Raw genomic sequence first — 16206 nt, forward strand, 5'->3', positions numbered from 1 at the left:
CTTGGTAAGTCGTATTAGATACATGGGGAACAAAATATAGCCTCCTTAACTCGGCTGCCAGTGATGGTGTACTTCTAAAAACGTTTACTACTGTTACGAAACCGTTACAAAACCGTTTCGAGCCACTGTTTGGGGGGGGGACGCATTTTGAGTTCTTGAAGATGGCATGTTTATAATATAGTAAGTGTCATCAACATGTCTTGAAGGTGACTTCCGTAGTGCCAGCTGATGACTCAGACTTTTTCCTCCTAGGGCCCTTAGCTCAGCACCTCTTCTCATCCCTGTGTAAGCAGTATCGGCATACAGCCTGCCCTTTTACACTTTAATCACATTGTTCACGTCATAGCCCAGGTCTAGCACTGTGTTAGTGCATTTATGAATATGGATCTGTCACTCAATCAAATGTATCAATCACATGTATTTTATGAAGCCTTTATGACATCAGCAGTTGTCACAGTGCTTTACAGAAACTGAGCCTAAAACCCTAAAGAGCAAGTAATGCAGATGCAGAAGCACAGTGGCTAGGCAAAACTCCCCAGATGTAACCAGACAAATCGCTTCAATCTGTCGGTATGATCATTATTCAGGCAATCCAGGTTATAATGACTGGATCTGTGCAGTGATTTGGCTGACATCCTATGTACAGTACCAGTCAAAAGCTTGGACACACCTACTCATTCAAGGATTTTTCTTTATTTTGACTTTTCTACATTGTAGAATAATAGTGAAGACGTCAAAACTATGAAATTACACACATGGAATCATGTATTAACCAACAAAGCCTTAAACAAATCTAAATATTTTTATGTTTCAGATTCTTCAAAGTAGCCTCCCTTTTGCCTTGATGACAGCTTTGCACACTCTTGGCATTCTCTCAACCAGCTTCTTGTGGTAGTCACCTGGAATGCATTTCATTTAACAGGTGTGCCTTGTTAAATGTTCATATGTGAGGCCTCCCGGGTGGCGCAGTGGTTAAGGGTGCTGTACTGCAGCGCCAGCTGTGCCACCAGAGACTCTGGGTTCGCGCCCAGGCTCTGTCGTAACCGGCCGCGACCGGGAGGTCCATGGAGCGTCTAGGTTAGGGAGGGTTTGGCCGGTAGGGATATACTTGTCTCATCGTGCACTAGTGACTCCTGTGGCGGGCCGGGTGCAGTGCGCGCTAACCAAGGTTGGCCACATTGGTGCGGCTGGCTTAAGAAGCAGTTGGGTTATGTATCGGAGGACGCATGACTTTCAACCTTCGTCTCTCCCGAGCCCGCACGGGAGTTGTAGCGATGAGACAAGATAGTAGCTACTAAAACAATTGGATACCATGAAATTGGGGAGAAAAGGGAGTAAAAAAAAAAAAGTTTATGTGGAATTGCTTTCCTTCAGCCAATCAGTTGTGTTGTGACAAGGTAGGGGTGGTATATAGAAGATAGCCCTAAATGTCCATATTATGGCAAGAACAGCTCAAATAAGCAAAGAGAAACGACAGTCCATCATTACTTTAAGTCATTACTGAACATTTCAAGTACTTTATCTTCAAGTGCAGTCGCAAAAACCATCAAGTGCTATGATGAAACTGGCTCTCATGAGGACCGCCACAGGAAAGGAAGACCCAGAGTCACCTCTGCTGCAGAGCATAAATTGGCTCAGACCCATTAAGAAGGAAATAAATTCCAGAAATTAACTTTTAACAAGGCACACCTGTTAATTGAAATGCATTCCAGGTGACTACCTCATGAAGCTGGTTGAGAGAATGCCAAGAGTGTGCAAAGCTGTCAAGGCAAAGGGTGGCTACTTTGAAGAATCTCAAATATAACATATGTTATGATTTGTTTAACACTTTGTTGGTTACTACATGATTCCATATGTTATTTAATCGTTTTGATGTCTAAACTATTATTCTACAATGTAGAAAATAGTACAAATAAAGAGAAACCCTTGAATGAGTAGGTGTGTCCAAACTTTTGACCGGTACTGTATGAGCAGTCTGGTTCAGTCATCCAGGAGGATGCATCTACTCTTTTTGAAACTCTTCTGTTGCATATAAGCATTGGCAAATCCTGCTTAGACTCACTCAGGCCTGAACATTGACCCAACCCCACTCTGCTTTAGCCTTCACCCATTGCTCAGTCCCTACAATAGAGATCGCAGCACGGTGGGATTTTGAGCTACAGTTTGATATGCTAATCCCATTGGTTTTGGACTGGGATAACAACACCCTCCATCAGTCAACACGGAATGGTCCTGTCTGAAATAACTGGTGCCTCTAGCCTAATAACAGTACTAATCAGTCAACACGGTCCTGTCTGAAAGAACTGGTTCCTGTAGCCTAATAATAAGCCATATTTCAACAACAAAAACACTGGTGCACCCTCTTTTCCAGTGTCACTTTCTTGATTTGAATATACCATACATAGCTTCATTATACTACATTTGATGAATCTACCTAACATTGGCCTTCCCAAGAACCTCCTGTTTTATCTTGTTTCTTGTGATGCACTCGGAATGGCCAATAGGGAGCCTGCATAATTGATGACCCACTTGACTTGGTGCTTGTCGTAGTGCAGAGCAGTCCCATGGTGTGAACACTAGCTGTTTCTCTATTTGACTCTCAAACATACATTACAGTGCACCTGTCTATGAGAAATTGCTTTTCTTCCTAGAGCATAAGTGCATAGGTTCAGCGTTCATGATAATTTGTAAAATTACACCAAGATGCAGTACAGTTTGACAGTCAGTTTGTACATATGCGCTGAACTGACATTGTTTCCAAAGGGGAGACACAAAAGGACTTTGTGTGTGTATATGTATATGTACATATATATATTTTTTTTCTTTTTTTTTTTCTTGTCTTTTTTTACATTATTCATTAGTATGATGCATTAAGGTGTTGAAATACCCATTTCAATGCGCAATGGCAACATCCAAGTGGATTTGTGAGAATTCCTACTTGTAGGTGTGGTAGATATGAATCAACGCAGGGGACAAAAACAACCATTGGACCCACACTGTTATGGTGCAGTGCAATGACATCAAACAACTGTTGCCCAGGTCTTGAGAAATGTTTACTCAGTGTAAATAATGTTTTGAAAAGTCTCCTGTAATTTGGGTTCTTTTACCGTTCAGACATGGCGATTTTGACATATACCTTCTCTCTCTTTCTCTCTCTCCCTCCCTCTTTCTTCCACCTACGTTAAGTGGCTCAAAGCCAAGGTAAGTCCTGTTTGTCACATGACCCATCTTGCTGTAGTACTCTGCTATTGATAGCTGCTTCAAAAAAAAAAAACTTCATGTATTTGATTCCTTATTTCCCCCTAAACCAATCCATAGTACAAGTAGGCCTAGTCCAGCTGCCGCTGTAGCCTTCATTATTAGAGGCTTAGTAGCACAGCTTATCGTGTCAATATCCAGAGCCTTCAGAAAGTATTCACACCCCTTGACTTTTTCCACATTTTGTTGTGTTACAGCCTGAATTGAGGTTTTGTCACTGGCCTACACACAATACCCCATAATGTCAGTGGATCATTTTTTTTTTTTTTTTTATGTTTACAAATTAATTAAATTAAAAGCTGACATGTCTTGAGTCAAGTATTCAACCTCTTTGTTATGGCAAGCTAACATCAGTTTAAGAGTAAAAATGTGCTTAATGACTCAATACGTTGCATGTGTAGCAGTGTGATGTTGTTCCCCTAGATTATGCACAAAGTTGCACACAAGGACCAATTCAAATAGGCCAGGTCAAGAGGGGATGTTAATAATTTGATAATAATAATAATAATTCAGTGTGTTTTTTTTATTAAATTACAGCTGCATAGCTAATGGTTTTATTTGGTGTACAAACACTTTTTCGTATCAATATTGTACATACATGTGATTGTAAAAGTTTTGTATATTTTGGTTTGGTCCATCGCGGGTTATCTGTATTTCCATACCCCCTTATTGTTCTCTTTTGCCTGACCTTCAGCTAGCGAGGTATGTTGTCCTTGGCTCCCAAATTGTTTAATATAAAACCGTCATAATGTTACACAATGTACTGTTATGCTACCATAAGTTTGTTACAATGTGGATAATATAAAGATTTATGTTACCCTAGTTAGCGAGCTTTGTGAAACTTGTTATCTATAGTAACTTGTGAGTACTTGGGACAGTGTTTGAGTGAGTGTCCATGTGCTTGCGCAGGTGCCTGAGAGCTAGGACTGCGCCAAGGGTTAACGTAATGTGTGTTGCCTCTTCGTGTGCAGGGCAAATAAAAAAATTATTCAACTAGCAGACCTCCGGTTCTGGCAGCGTCCTATTTAAAAGTACACAACGCAGAACGAACCATGCTACACATGGACATACTTTTTTTTATGACTACCTCATCTCTGTTCCCCAATCATATAATTTACTGTGAGGTTCCTCAGTCGAGCAGAGAATTTCAACCACACATTCAACCACGAAGACCTGGGAGATTTTGCAAAGAAGAGCACCTATTGGTAAAAAAAAGTAGACCTTGAATATCCCTTTAAGCATGGTGATGTTAATAATTACACTTTGGATGGTGTATCAATACACCCAGTCACTAAAAGGATACAGTCGTCCTTCCTAACTCAATTGCCGGAGAGGAAGGAAACCGCTCAGAGATTTCACCATGAGGCCAATGGTGACTTTAAAACAGTTACAGAGTTCAATGGCTGTGATAGGAGAAAACTGAGGATGGATCAACAACATTGTAGTTACTCTTCAACACTAACCTAATTGACAGAGTGAAAAGAAGGAAGCCATTACAGAATAAAGATATTCCAAAACATGCATCCTGTGCAACAAGACACTAAAGTAAAACTGCTAAAAATGTGTCAATGAAATGAACATTGTCTAAAATACAACGTGTTATGTTTGGGGCAAATCCAACACATCACTGAGGGCCACTCTTCATATTTTCAAGTGTGGTGGTGGCTGCATAATGTTATAGATATGCTTCAGTGGAGGCTGGTGGGAGGTGCTATAGAAGTACGGGCTCATTGTGATGGCTGGAATGGAAATAATGGCTGGAATGGAAATCACACGTGTGACTCTGTTCCAATAATTCTATTCCAGCCATTACAATGAGCATGTCCTTCTATAGCACCTCCCAACAGCCTCCACTGGTATGATTGTCATCGGCAAGGACTAGGGAGTTTTTTTAGGATAACAAGAAACGGAATAGAGCTAAGCCCAGGCAAAATCCTAGAGGAAAACCTGGTTCGGTCTGCTTTTCAACAGACGCTGGGAGACACATTTTCAGTAGGACAGTAACTTAAAACACAAGGCCAAATATACACTGGAGTTGCTTACCGAGACGACATTGGACGTTCCTTTGTGACCTAGTTACAGCTGACTTAAATTAGCTTGAAAATCAACGGCAAAACTTGAAAATGGTCGTCTAGCAATGATCAAACAACCAATTTGACAGAGCTTGAAGAATTTTTAAAAAGAATAATGTGAAAATATTGTACAATCCAGTTGTGCAAAGCTCTTAAAGACTTACCCAGAAAGGCTCACAGCTGTAATCACTGCCAAAGGTGATTCTAACATGTATTGACTCAGGGGTGTGAATACTTATGGAAATTTGATTTCTGTCTTTCATTTGAAATAATAATAAATAAAAAAAATCACATTGTCATTATGGGGTATTGTGTGTGTGTGTGTGTGTGTGTGTGTGTAGATGGATTAAAAAATATATATATATTTAATACATTTTGAGTTCAGGCTGTAACACAACAAAATGTGGAATAAGTCAAGGGGTATGAATACTTTCCGAAGGCACTGTATCATGATAGGTATGTTGACATGTATGTGTTGAATCGCTGTTCATATGTGTAGCTGTGTATGATGATCTTATCCGCTGTATGGGTTTTCCAGATAAAATGAGTATGCACCTTTTTTTGAATATTTATAACTCTTATTAAAACAATAACCCCAGGAGTCATGAAAAACGCAGATGTTAGCTGTGGCGTCGCCTTAGTTATTGGCTTTGATTATATGTTTGTTTTTATGTGCTTGATAGAACACCATGTCCTAAACAAACATGTCACAATGTTTAGCAGGAAGCCCCTGTGGGTTTTACCTGGACAACCGCCCTGTGACTTGTTCAAAGACCTGTCTGCTAATTTGCTAGAATGTCTCAGTAATGATGTAGCATACTGAATCTGGGAAGCCTATCAGCTTTAGTACTTTTCTGTTGCCATACTAGTTAGTCTTTTATGCTACCACTATGTTAAATGTCTTAAACTTTCTTGATTTATTGTCTTTCAACAGCAGCATGGAAATAATCAGCCAATCAGAGGAGGAGGAACACTATCGAGGACCAATCCGCCGACACAGAAGCCGCCTAGCCCGCCGCCCGTGACGGGGCCGATGTCAGGGCGTGGCACTCTAGGGTAAGTGGTTTTTATATATATATATATATTTTTTTTAATGAATGAATCACTTTTTATCTCAACTATTAACTGAGCCAACATGTTAGAAGGCAGGGCGTTTGGTATCCCAGCCGGTGCACAAAGTTAGTCACGTCCTGATCTTTTATATAAAATAGCAGTGTAACACTAAGTGGGCACTAATTCTGGGCTTTAGTGACTGCTGGGGAACATACAGCTGAATGTTTGGGGCTAGAAATAGACCAGCCCGTCTGGCATTTGCCTGGAATGCCAGATGTCCAGTCTGTCACTGATCGTGGTGTTGCATTCTATTGCATTCCAACTAAACTTTCACATTTTAAGAGGTAACTTCCATTTGTGAATATGGACATTTTCTCCATTATTTTCAATGAGGAATGTTTGTATTCATTGATCTACAGTGCCTTCAAAAAGTATTCACACCCCTTGACTTTTTGTAAGTTTGTTGTGATACAGCCTGCATTTAAAATTGATTAAATTTAGTGTTTGTGTCACTGGCCTAGACACAATAATGTCAAAGTGGAATTGTTTTTATTCTTTTTTATTGTTGTTTTTTATATTAACAATGAAAAGCTGAAGTCAATAAGTATATGTATTCAACTCATTTGTTATAGCAAGCTTAAATAAGTTCAGGAGTAAAAATGTGCTTTAACAAGTCACATAATAAGTTAAATAGACTCACTTTGTGTGCAATAATAGTGTTTAACATTATTTGTGAATGACTAACTCTTCTCTGTACACCAACCATACAATTATCTGTAAGATCCCTCAGTCAAGCAGTGAATTTCAACCACAAAGACCAGGGAGGTTTTCCAATGCCTTGCAAAGGGCACCTATTGGTCGTTTTTAAAACCATTTATAAAAAAAGAAAAAGCAGACTAAATCTAAATTGAACGGACCCCTGATTCTCATGCATTCTTATTCTCTGTTTATCTCCCCCTTTCTATCTTTGGTTGACTTTGACAGACGCAACACGCCCTATAAAACTCTAGAGCCGGTGAAACCGCCCACAGTGCCCAACGACTACATGACCAGCCCTGCTCGTCTAGGCAGCCAGCACAGCCCTGGGCGCACTGCATCTCTCAACCAGAGACAAAGAACCCACAGGTAACTGACACGGTAGGGAGGCAGGTAGCCTTGTGGTTAAGAGCGTTGGGCCAGTAACCGAAAGGTCGCTGGTTCGAAACCTTATCCGACTAGGTGAAAAATCTCTCGACGTGCCCCTGAGCAAGGCACTTAACCCTAATTTCTCCTGTAAGTCGCTCTGGATAAATTACTCTGCTAAATTACTCTGCTAAATTACTAAAATGTAAAAAATGTGACGATACCAGTATCGCAATATTTTTTACATGAAGCAGACATCTCTGGTCCTTTTTTAAAAACCTGCTGTATGTAAAATATTGTGTGCTTGGAAAATGTTTGTTTCCAACATAAGGGCTGTTTTCCTGAAGTTAAATCCACTTTGTGTTTGGTTTCATTGCCATGATACTAACCAGTAAAACACACTCACGCTCGCCTAGTAGTTAGAGCGTTGGTCCTGTAACCGAAAGGTTGCTGGATCGAATCCCCGAGCTGACATGGTTCGTTCTGCCCCTGAACAAGGCATTTAACCCACTGTTCCCCAATAGGCCGTCATTGTAAATAAGAATTTGTTATTAACTGACTTGCCTAGTTAAATAAATGTAATTTGTGCGCAGACCGATGGATAGACACACACATATACTATTGTCCTTCACTATTGTCCTACTCAACAGCTCTGAATGTCTCTCCCACAGCCTCTGTTCTAACATGGACATGACAAAAGGAACCCTCCCCAAATACTTTGTATCCCCCATGTCTTACAAACATTTCAAATCTCTTCTCTTAAATTCATCAGCTTAATGTGCTTTCACACCTCCCCCGCCCAAATACTGTAAATCCAACATTTAGCTGACAAGACCCCGGAAGGCTTCAGCCGTTTGGGAATGAATGTTCTTCAAGGCCTGCGGCGTAAAGTGTCCTTCGAAAATCCTAAGTCCTCTGTACATTTAGACCCCTGCCACGATCACTGAAATGTGTCCGTCAGAAAGCCACCCTGCGAGAGCTGAGATATGAGTCAGGAGTGATTTTGAAGTTGCTTCATTAGCTAAGAAGGCTGTGCTGCTGACTGAGATGGTCATAAATATTACATCACTTTCCTTTTTTTTCTCCTGTCCCTCTATCATTTTGGCACACATGCTACTCCTGTTCCCTTTCTTTGCTATTTTCTCTCCCCTTTGTTCTTTCTCTCTTTTGCTTGTGCTCGCTATCTCGTGCGCTCTCTCGCTCTCTCGCTATCTCGTGCGCTATCTCGTGCGCTCTCTCGTGCGCTCTCTCGCTATCTCGTGCGCTCTCTCGCTATCTCGCGCGCTCTCTCGCTATCTCGCGCGCTCTCTCGCTATCTCGCGCGCTCTCTCGCTATCTCGCGCGCTCTCTCGCTATCTCGCGCGCTCTCTCTCGCGCTATCTCGTGCGCGCTCTCTCGCTCTTGCTATCTCGTGCGCGCTCTCTCGCTCTTGCTATCTCTATCTCGTGCGCGCTCTCTCGCTATCTCGCGCGCTCTCTCTCGCTCTTGCTATCTCGCGCGCGCTCTCTCGCTCTTGCTATCTCGCGCGCGCGCTCTCTCGCTCTTGCTATCTCGCGCGCGCGCTCTCTCGCTCTTGCTATCTCGCGCGCGCGCTCTCTCGCTCTTGCTATCTCGCGCGCGCGCTCTCTCGCTCTTGCTATCTCGCGCGCGCGCTCTCTCGCGCGCGCGCTCTCTCGCGCGCGCGCTCTCGTGCGCGCTCTCTCGCTCTTGCTCTCGCGCGCGCTCTCTCGCTCTTGCTATCTCGTGCGCGCTCTCTCGCTCTTGCTATCTCGTGCGCGCTCTCTCGCTCTTGCTATCTCGTGCGCGCTCTCTCGCTCTTGCTATCTCGTGCGCGCTCTCTCGCTCTTGCTATCTCGTGCGCGCTCTCTCGCTCTTGCTATCTCGTGCGCGCGCGCGCTCTCTCGCTCTTGCTATCTCGCGCGCGCGCTCTCTCGCTCTTGCTATCTCGTGCGCGCTCTCTCGCTCGCTATCTCGTGCTCTCTCGCTCTTGCTATCTCGCGCGCTCTCTCGCTCTTGCTATCTCGCGCGCGCTCTCTCGCTCTTGCTATCTCGTGCGCGCGCTCTCTCGCTCTTGCTATCTCGTGCGCGCGCGCTCTCTCGCTCTTGCTATCTCGCGCGCGCGCTCTCTCGCTCTTGCTATCTCGCGCGCGCGCTCTCTCGCTCTTGCTATCTCGCGCGCGCTCTCTCGCTCTTCGCTATCTCGCGCGCGCGCTCTCTCGCTCTTGCTATCTCGCGCGCGCTCTCTCGCTCTTGCTATCTCGCGCGCGCTCTCTCGCTCTTGCTATCTCGCGCGCGCGCTCTCTCGCTCTTGCTATCTCGCGCGCGCGCTCTCTCGCTCTTGCTATCTCGCGCGCGCGCTCTCTCGCTCTTGCTATCTCGTGCGCGCTCTCTCGCTCTTGCTATCTCGTGCGCGTCTCTCGCTCTTGCTATCTCGTGCGCTCTCTCGCTCTCTCGTGCGCTCTCTCGTGCGCTCTCTCGCTCTCTCGTGCGCTCTCTCGCTCTCTCGTGCGCTCTCTCGCTCTCTCGTGCGCTCTCTCGCTCTCTCGTGCGCTCTCTCGTGCGCTCTCTCGCTATCTCGCGCGCTCTCTCGCTCTCGCTATCTCGCGCGCGCTCTCTCGCTCTTCGCTCTCTCGCGCGCTCTCTCGCGTGCTCTCGCGCTCTCTCGCTCTCTCGCGCTCTCTCGCTCTCTCGCGCTCTCTCGCTCTCTCGCGCGCTCGCTCTCTCTCGCGCGCTCTCTCGCTCTCTCGCGCGCTCGCTCTCTCTCGCGCGCTCGCTCTCTCTCGCGCGCTCTCTCGCTCTCTCGCGCGCTCGCTCGCTCTCTCGCGCGCTCGCTCTCGCGCGCGCTCTCTCGCTATCTCGCGCGCGCTCTCTCGCTCTTGCTATCTCGCGCGCGCTCTCTCGCTCTTGCTATCTCGCGCGCTCTCTCGCTCTCTCGCTCTCGCGCGCTCTCTCGCTATCTCTCGCGCGCGCTCTCTCGCTCTCTCGCTATCTCGCGCGCGCTCTCTCGCTCGCTATCTCGCGCGCTCTCTCGCTATCTCGCGCGCTCTCTCGCTATCTCGCGCGCTCTCTCGCTATCTCGCGCGCTCTCTCGCTATCTCGCGCGCTCTCTCGCTATCTCGCGCGCTCTCTCGCCATCTCGCGCGCTCTCTCGCCATCTCGCGCGCTCTCTCGCCATCTCGCGCGCTCTCTCGCCATCTCGCTCTCTCGCCATCTCGCGCGCTCTCTCGCCATCTCGCGCGCTCTCTCGCCATCTCGCGCGCTCTCTCGCTCTCGCGCGCTCTCTCGCGCGCTCTCTCGCGATCTCGCGCGCGCTCTCTCGCGCGCGCTCTCTCGCGCGCGCTCTCTCGCGCGCTCTCTCGCACGCTATCTCGCGCGCTCTCTCGCTATCTCGCGCGCTCTCTCGCTATCTCGCGCGCTCTCTCGCTATCTCGCGCGCTCTCTCGCTATCTCGCGCGCTCTCTCGCTATCTCGCGCGCTCTCTCGCTATCTCGCGCGCGCTCTCTCGCTCTTGCTATCTCGCGCGCGCTCTCTCGCTCTTGCTATCTCGCGCGCGCTCTCTCGCTCTTGCTATCTCGCGCGCGCTCTCTCGCTCTTGCTATCTCGCGCGCGCTCTCTCGCTCTTGCTATCTCGCTATCTCGCGCGCGCTCTCTCGCTCTTGCTATCTCGCGCGCGCTCTCTCGCTCTTGCTATCTCGCGCGCGCTCTCTCGCTCTTGCTATCTCGCGCGCGCTCTCTCGCTCTTGCTATCTCGCGCGCGCTCTCTCGCTCTTGCTATCTCGCGCGCGCTCTCTCGCTCTTGCTCTCTCGCGCGCGCTTGCTATCTCGCGCGCGCTCTCTCGCGCGCTCTTGCTATCTCGCGCGCGCTCTCTCGCTCTTGCTATCTCGCGCGCGCTCTCTCGCTCTTGCTATCTCGCGCGCGCTCTCTCGCTCTTGCTATCTCGCGCGCGCTCTCTCGCTCTTGCTATCTCGCGCGCGCTCTCTCGCTCTTGCTATCTCGCGCGCGCTCTCTCGCTCTTGCTATCTCGCGCGCGCTCTCTCGCTCTTGCTATCTCGCGCGCGCTCTCTCGCTCTTGCTATCTCGCGCGCGCTCTCTCGCTCTTGCTATCTCGCGCGCGCTCTCTCGCTCTTGCTATCTCGCGCGCGCTCTCTCGCTCTTGCTATCTCGCGCGCGCTCTCTCGCTCTTGCTATCTCGCGCGCGCTCTCTCGCTCTTGCTATCTCGCGCGCGCTCTCTCGCTCTTGCTATCTCGCGCGCGCTCTCTCGCTCTTGCTATCTCTTGCGCTCTCTCTCGCTCTTTCTCTCTCCACCATTGAGTCATGGGAGAGTGCATCTTCAGCAGGGATCCAGGTTTGCCCTGTTTTAGATGAGTAGATGTGGTACCATCATTTGATATGGTTATAATATGCTTTAAACTAATTTGATATGTTACCACACATCAATACTGCAGGACAAATGGTTCACCAAATATCATACATATGTACAATAAATTGTGTTCAATACCAAGACTGCCAGCAAGACTGCCGCTTTTTGTCCTTGCCAATTAAGGTCTTTCAAACCAGGTGTTATTTCATCTGAACTTGAATTACTCAAGCAATATCAGTGACTTTTTCAGTTATGGAGGAGCAAAAACTCAATCAAGTGCAAAAATGACATACTGCAGCCTTCTAGGTTGGGAGCTGTGCACCACTGCAGTACGTTCAAAAACCTGGATCCTTGTGTAATCTCAACCACTGGTGTACTCTCATTCTCTCTCTGACCTGGAAACTTTCAGACACAGAGACCGTGTGCTGCTGTGCTGTCCTGTCTGCTCTCGTATTGCTCTCCACACACACACAATCTCTCTTTATCAGTCTCTGCCATCTCTACCTGCCTGAGCCCTGATTCAATAAGTGTGTGCGCGTGCGTATGTGTGTGCTGGTGCATGGTGGGAGTCAAGCTTTCACCAACTCCGTGTTGTGGTGGTCTGATTTCTATGAAATTTAATCTCTGGCGACGTGGTTGGGCTAGAGACAGAGGAGCGTAGGAGGAGTGATGGACCTGCAGATGGAGCGCTATAGATGAGGGATGGGGAGAGACGGAGGTGATTTGATTTCAGCTACTGAAAGGGATGTTAAGCGGGAACTGACAGTGAAAGGCAGACAGGATGGGAAATGTGCATTCTCACATAGTGAGGCTTATCTTATCTGACGCAGGGGGGCTTATCTTATCTTATCTCACGCAGGGGGGGATTTATCTTATCTCACACGGGGGGGGGGGTTTATCTTATCTCACACGGGGGGGATTATCTTATCTCACGGGGGGGGGGGGGGGGGGGGCTTATCTTATCTCACGTGGGGGGGACTTATCTTATCTCACATGGGGGGGTGGTTTATCATATCTCACGCGGGGGGGGGGCTTACCCCTTTTCTCATCCTCACTGGATCACATAGTCATAGTAAACCCCTGACTCTTCCCCTCCCATCCTTCTAGGTGGAACTGAGCCCCTGTATATGTGATTCGCGCTGAGGGGACACCCTGCTGCCAGCCCCCCCCCCCAAAAAAAAGAGGCCCAGGCTAGACTGGCAGGGAAGGGTATGGGGGTCGTGAGCAGGATCTGGGCCTGGGAGGGGGGGGGTTCCTAGCCAGACATTCATCTGACAGCCTCCAGGTCAGCTGCAGGGCAAGGCGGGGCTTATAGGCTTTGACATAATGCCTCTCCTATGGTATTGACTGAGTGTACAAAACATTAAGGACACCTTTCCATGACACAAACTGACCAGGTGAAAGGTGTTAAATCCACTTCAATCAGTGTAGGTGACAGGGAGGAGACCGGTTAAAGACCGTTTCCTGTGTGTATGAAGACTGGTCCACCACCCAAAGGACATCCAGACAACTTGACACATCGAAGTCAACATGGGCCAGCATCCCTGTGGAACGCATTGGACACCTTGCAGAGACCATGCCCAGATTAATTGAGGCTGTTCTGAGGGCTGAAGGAGGGGTCGGGGTGCAACTCAATATTAGGAAGGTGTCCTTAGTGCTTTGTACTCACTGTAGATGTACTGTATCGACCACAGTGTGTCCTGTTGGTACCAGGTTCAGTGGAATCATGTCTTCTGCATGCAATGTCAATCTTGACATTCTTGATTAATGTAAAGTCCTCTAAACGGATTTTGAACAACACAATATAAATGGTGTAGTGGTTCTGAAGGGCTTTTACCTCTGTCCCTGTGACTGACAGGTTGCGGTGGAGAATTCTAAATGGGACATGGGCATACCAGCTGTGTGCACAAGTGATACCTACTGTCTCCTCTGTGGGTTGCCCTGAATACATTTGTTCTCTCTCTTTCTTTCCCTTTCTCTCAAGTGGTAGCAGTGGGGGTAGTGGCAGCAGGGAGAACAGCGGAAGCAGCAGTATTGGCATTCCCATCGCAGTGCCTACGCCCTCCATTCCCAACTCTGGTCCAGGTGAGCGGGAATTAACTGTACTGTATAGGAACATGGGGTCAATCACACTGGGTATGTTGGAATCTTGTTATGTGTTATCATTTCTAAGCCACCATCTCCTCTCTCTGTGTGTGTGTGTGTCTCTCTCTGTGTGTTTGTGTGTGTGTCTCTCTCTCTCTCTCTCTCTCTCTCTCTCTGTGTGTGTGTCTCTCTCTCTCTCTCTGTCTCTCTCTCTGTGTGTGTGTGTGTCTGCATTGTGACTACAGAAACATTAATTCATAAACACATACTACTCTCTCATTGAAAATCCAGTTCATTAAGTCAAGTGAGTACTAGCACAGATGGACAATGCACAGAACACACACACTCCCATCACACAAGGGGAAAATGTAAACAAAGTGTAAATGAGTTGTGTTGCTGGAGGACTGAGTGAGGAGTTATTTAGAACAAAGCTAATCTTACCGGACAGAGGGCTCATAATGACCTATTGTGTTCTGAGATTCTCGCTGTCTCTCTGTCTCTCTCGCTGTCTCTGTATGTAAATAGGCTCTCCTGTATTAGGGGTGCGGCTCAATGTTAAAGAGAATAGAAGACTACAGGTGGTTTTGTAGTTGGAACAGGGAGTTTGGAACGAGGTGTCCTTTTGGCCTGTTGAGGCCGAGAGAGAAAGGAGACGGAGCTGGATATTAGTGACAGGATATCAGGCCAGCAAGACTGGAGCTGTCTGTAAGCCTGTCACCATGGTAACGCACACTCCATACTGTATAGCCACAGCGGCGTGTGCCTGTTGCCTTCTTCTTGCAAAGGGGTTGTTGTATGAGATGTTCATGTGTTATTCATATATAAAGGTGTGGTAAGATGGTACCTAACACCAACATAACCAACCAGCTTGAAACCCCCAATCAGTCACTAACGGAGTGGTTCTGACGCACTCGTTTCAGTCCCGCCAATGTCCGCTCTCCCACCCCCCCCTCCTCCACTTCCTGGTCATCAGGCTCCTCCGCCGCCTCCTCTCCCGGGGCAGGGCAACCCAGGGGCTCCTGCAGTGACAGGTGAGCCCAAAGAACCACCAACCACTAGGCTGTACCGCCGCTCCTCTCCGCCGCCAGTGGACAATCATCGAAACCCCCTCATCTCTGACTGTCGCTATTAGAGGGTTTACGTGTGTGTGTGTGCGCCTCTTGCAGCCTGGTGCTTTAACCATGGGTCCATCTGGTGGTGTATGTTGGTGGTGGGGGGGATCACTTGATGGTGGTGCTTGGGTTCTGGTTATCTATCTACATCCAGGTTAATGTCAAATGGGACACAGACCCAGACGGGGCTGCACGCCGCCTCAGACGGGGCTGCACGCCGCCTCAGACGGGGCTGCACGCCGCCTCAGACGGGGCTGCACGCCGCCTCAGACGGGGCTGCACGCCGCCTCAGACGGGGCTGCACGCCGCCTCAGACGGGGCTGCACGCCGCCTCAGACGGGGCTGCACGCCGCCTCAGACGGGGCTGCACGCCGCCTCAGACGGGGCTGCACGCCACCTCAGACAGGGCACTGAAGAAGTCTCTAATGGAACAATGTTCTCTTCCGGGCCCCAGGCTCCAGAAGCCAGTATGCATGTTAATTAAAGTGTTGGTTAATTCAATATGGACATTTTCCATTCAGCCCCCGGGCTATATTTGTTTAAATTACCAACCCCTATTTACTTTGTTCAATTGATTTTACGAAGTTCAAAATTACCACACTTTGTTAAGGGAAGATACTTTTTCTGAACAGGTACTTCAACCAATGACCAGCTGCATTGTGTGTAATGTGCTTTTGGAAATTATGTACAGTGGGGCAAACAAGTATTTAGTCAACCACCAATTGTGCAAGTTCTCCCACTTAAAAAGATGAGTGGTCCCTTTGCAGAAAAACAGCCCCAAAGCATGATGTTTCCACCCCCATGCTTCACAGTAGGTATGGTGTTCTTTGGATGCAACTCAGCATTCTTTGTCCTCCAAACACGGCGAGTTGAGTTTTTACCAAAAAGTTATATTTTGGTTTCATCTGACCATATGACATTCTCCCAATCTTCTTCTGGATCATCCAAATGCTCTCTAGCAAACTTCAGACGGGCCTGGACATGTACTGGTTTAAGCAGGGGGATACGTCTGGCACTGCAGGATTTGAGTCCCTGGCGGCGTATTGTGTTACTGATGGTAGGCTTTGTTACTTTGGTCCCAGCTCTCTGCAGGTCATTCACTAGGTCCCCCCGTGTGGTTCTGGGATTTTTGCTCACCGTTC

General features: G+C 47.7%; 1 protein-coding gene across 15 annotated transcripts in view; it reads left to right on the forward strand.

The window, feature by feature from the left end:
- The window catches only part of LOC139367089 (abl interactor 1), a 67289-nt gene that overhangs the window by 42006 nt on the left and 9077 nt on the right, over nt 1–16206 (forward strand). For 3 of the 15 annotated variants that reach the window (XM_071105113.1, XM_071105116.1, XM_071105124.1), the window contains exons 4-8: nt 3187–3201; nt 6265–6386; nt 7368–7508; nt 13852–13952; nt 14873–14983. In XM_071105113.1, coding sequence (XP_070961214.1) covers nt 3187–3201; nt 6265–6386; nt 7368–7508; nt 13852–13952; nt 14873–14983 — 490 coding nt within the window. The remainder of the gene's footprint in view (nt 1–3186; nt 3202–6264; nt 6387–7367; nt 7509–13851; nt 13953–14872; nt 14984–16206) is intronic. The other 12 variants (XM_071105121.1, XM_071105118.1, XM_071105126.1 and 9 more) reach the window with 5 other exon arrangements.

Source organism: Oncorhynchus clarkii, chromosome 15 (assembly GCF_045791955.1).
Source record: "Oncorhynchus clarkii lewisi isolate Uvic-CL-2024 chromosome 15, UVic_Ocla_1.0, whole genome shotgun sequence".
In the NCBI taxonomy this organism is placed as follows: domain Eukaryota; kingdom Metazoa; phylum Chordata; class Actinopteri; order Salmoniformes; family Salmonidae; genus Oncorhynchus; species Oncorhynchus clarkii.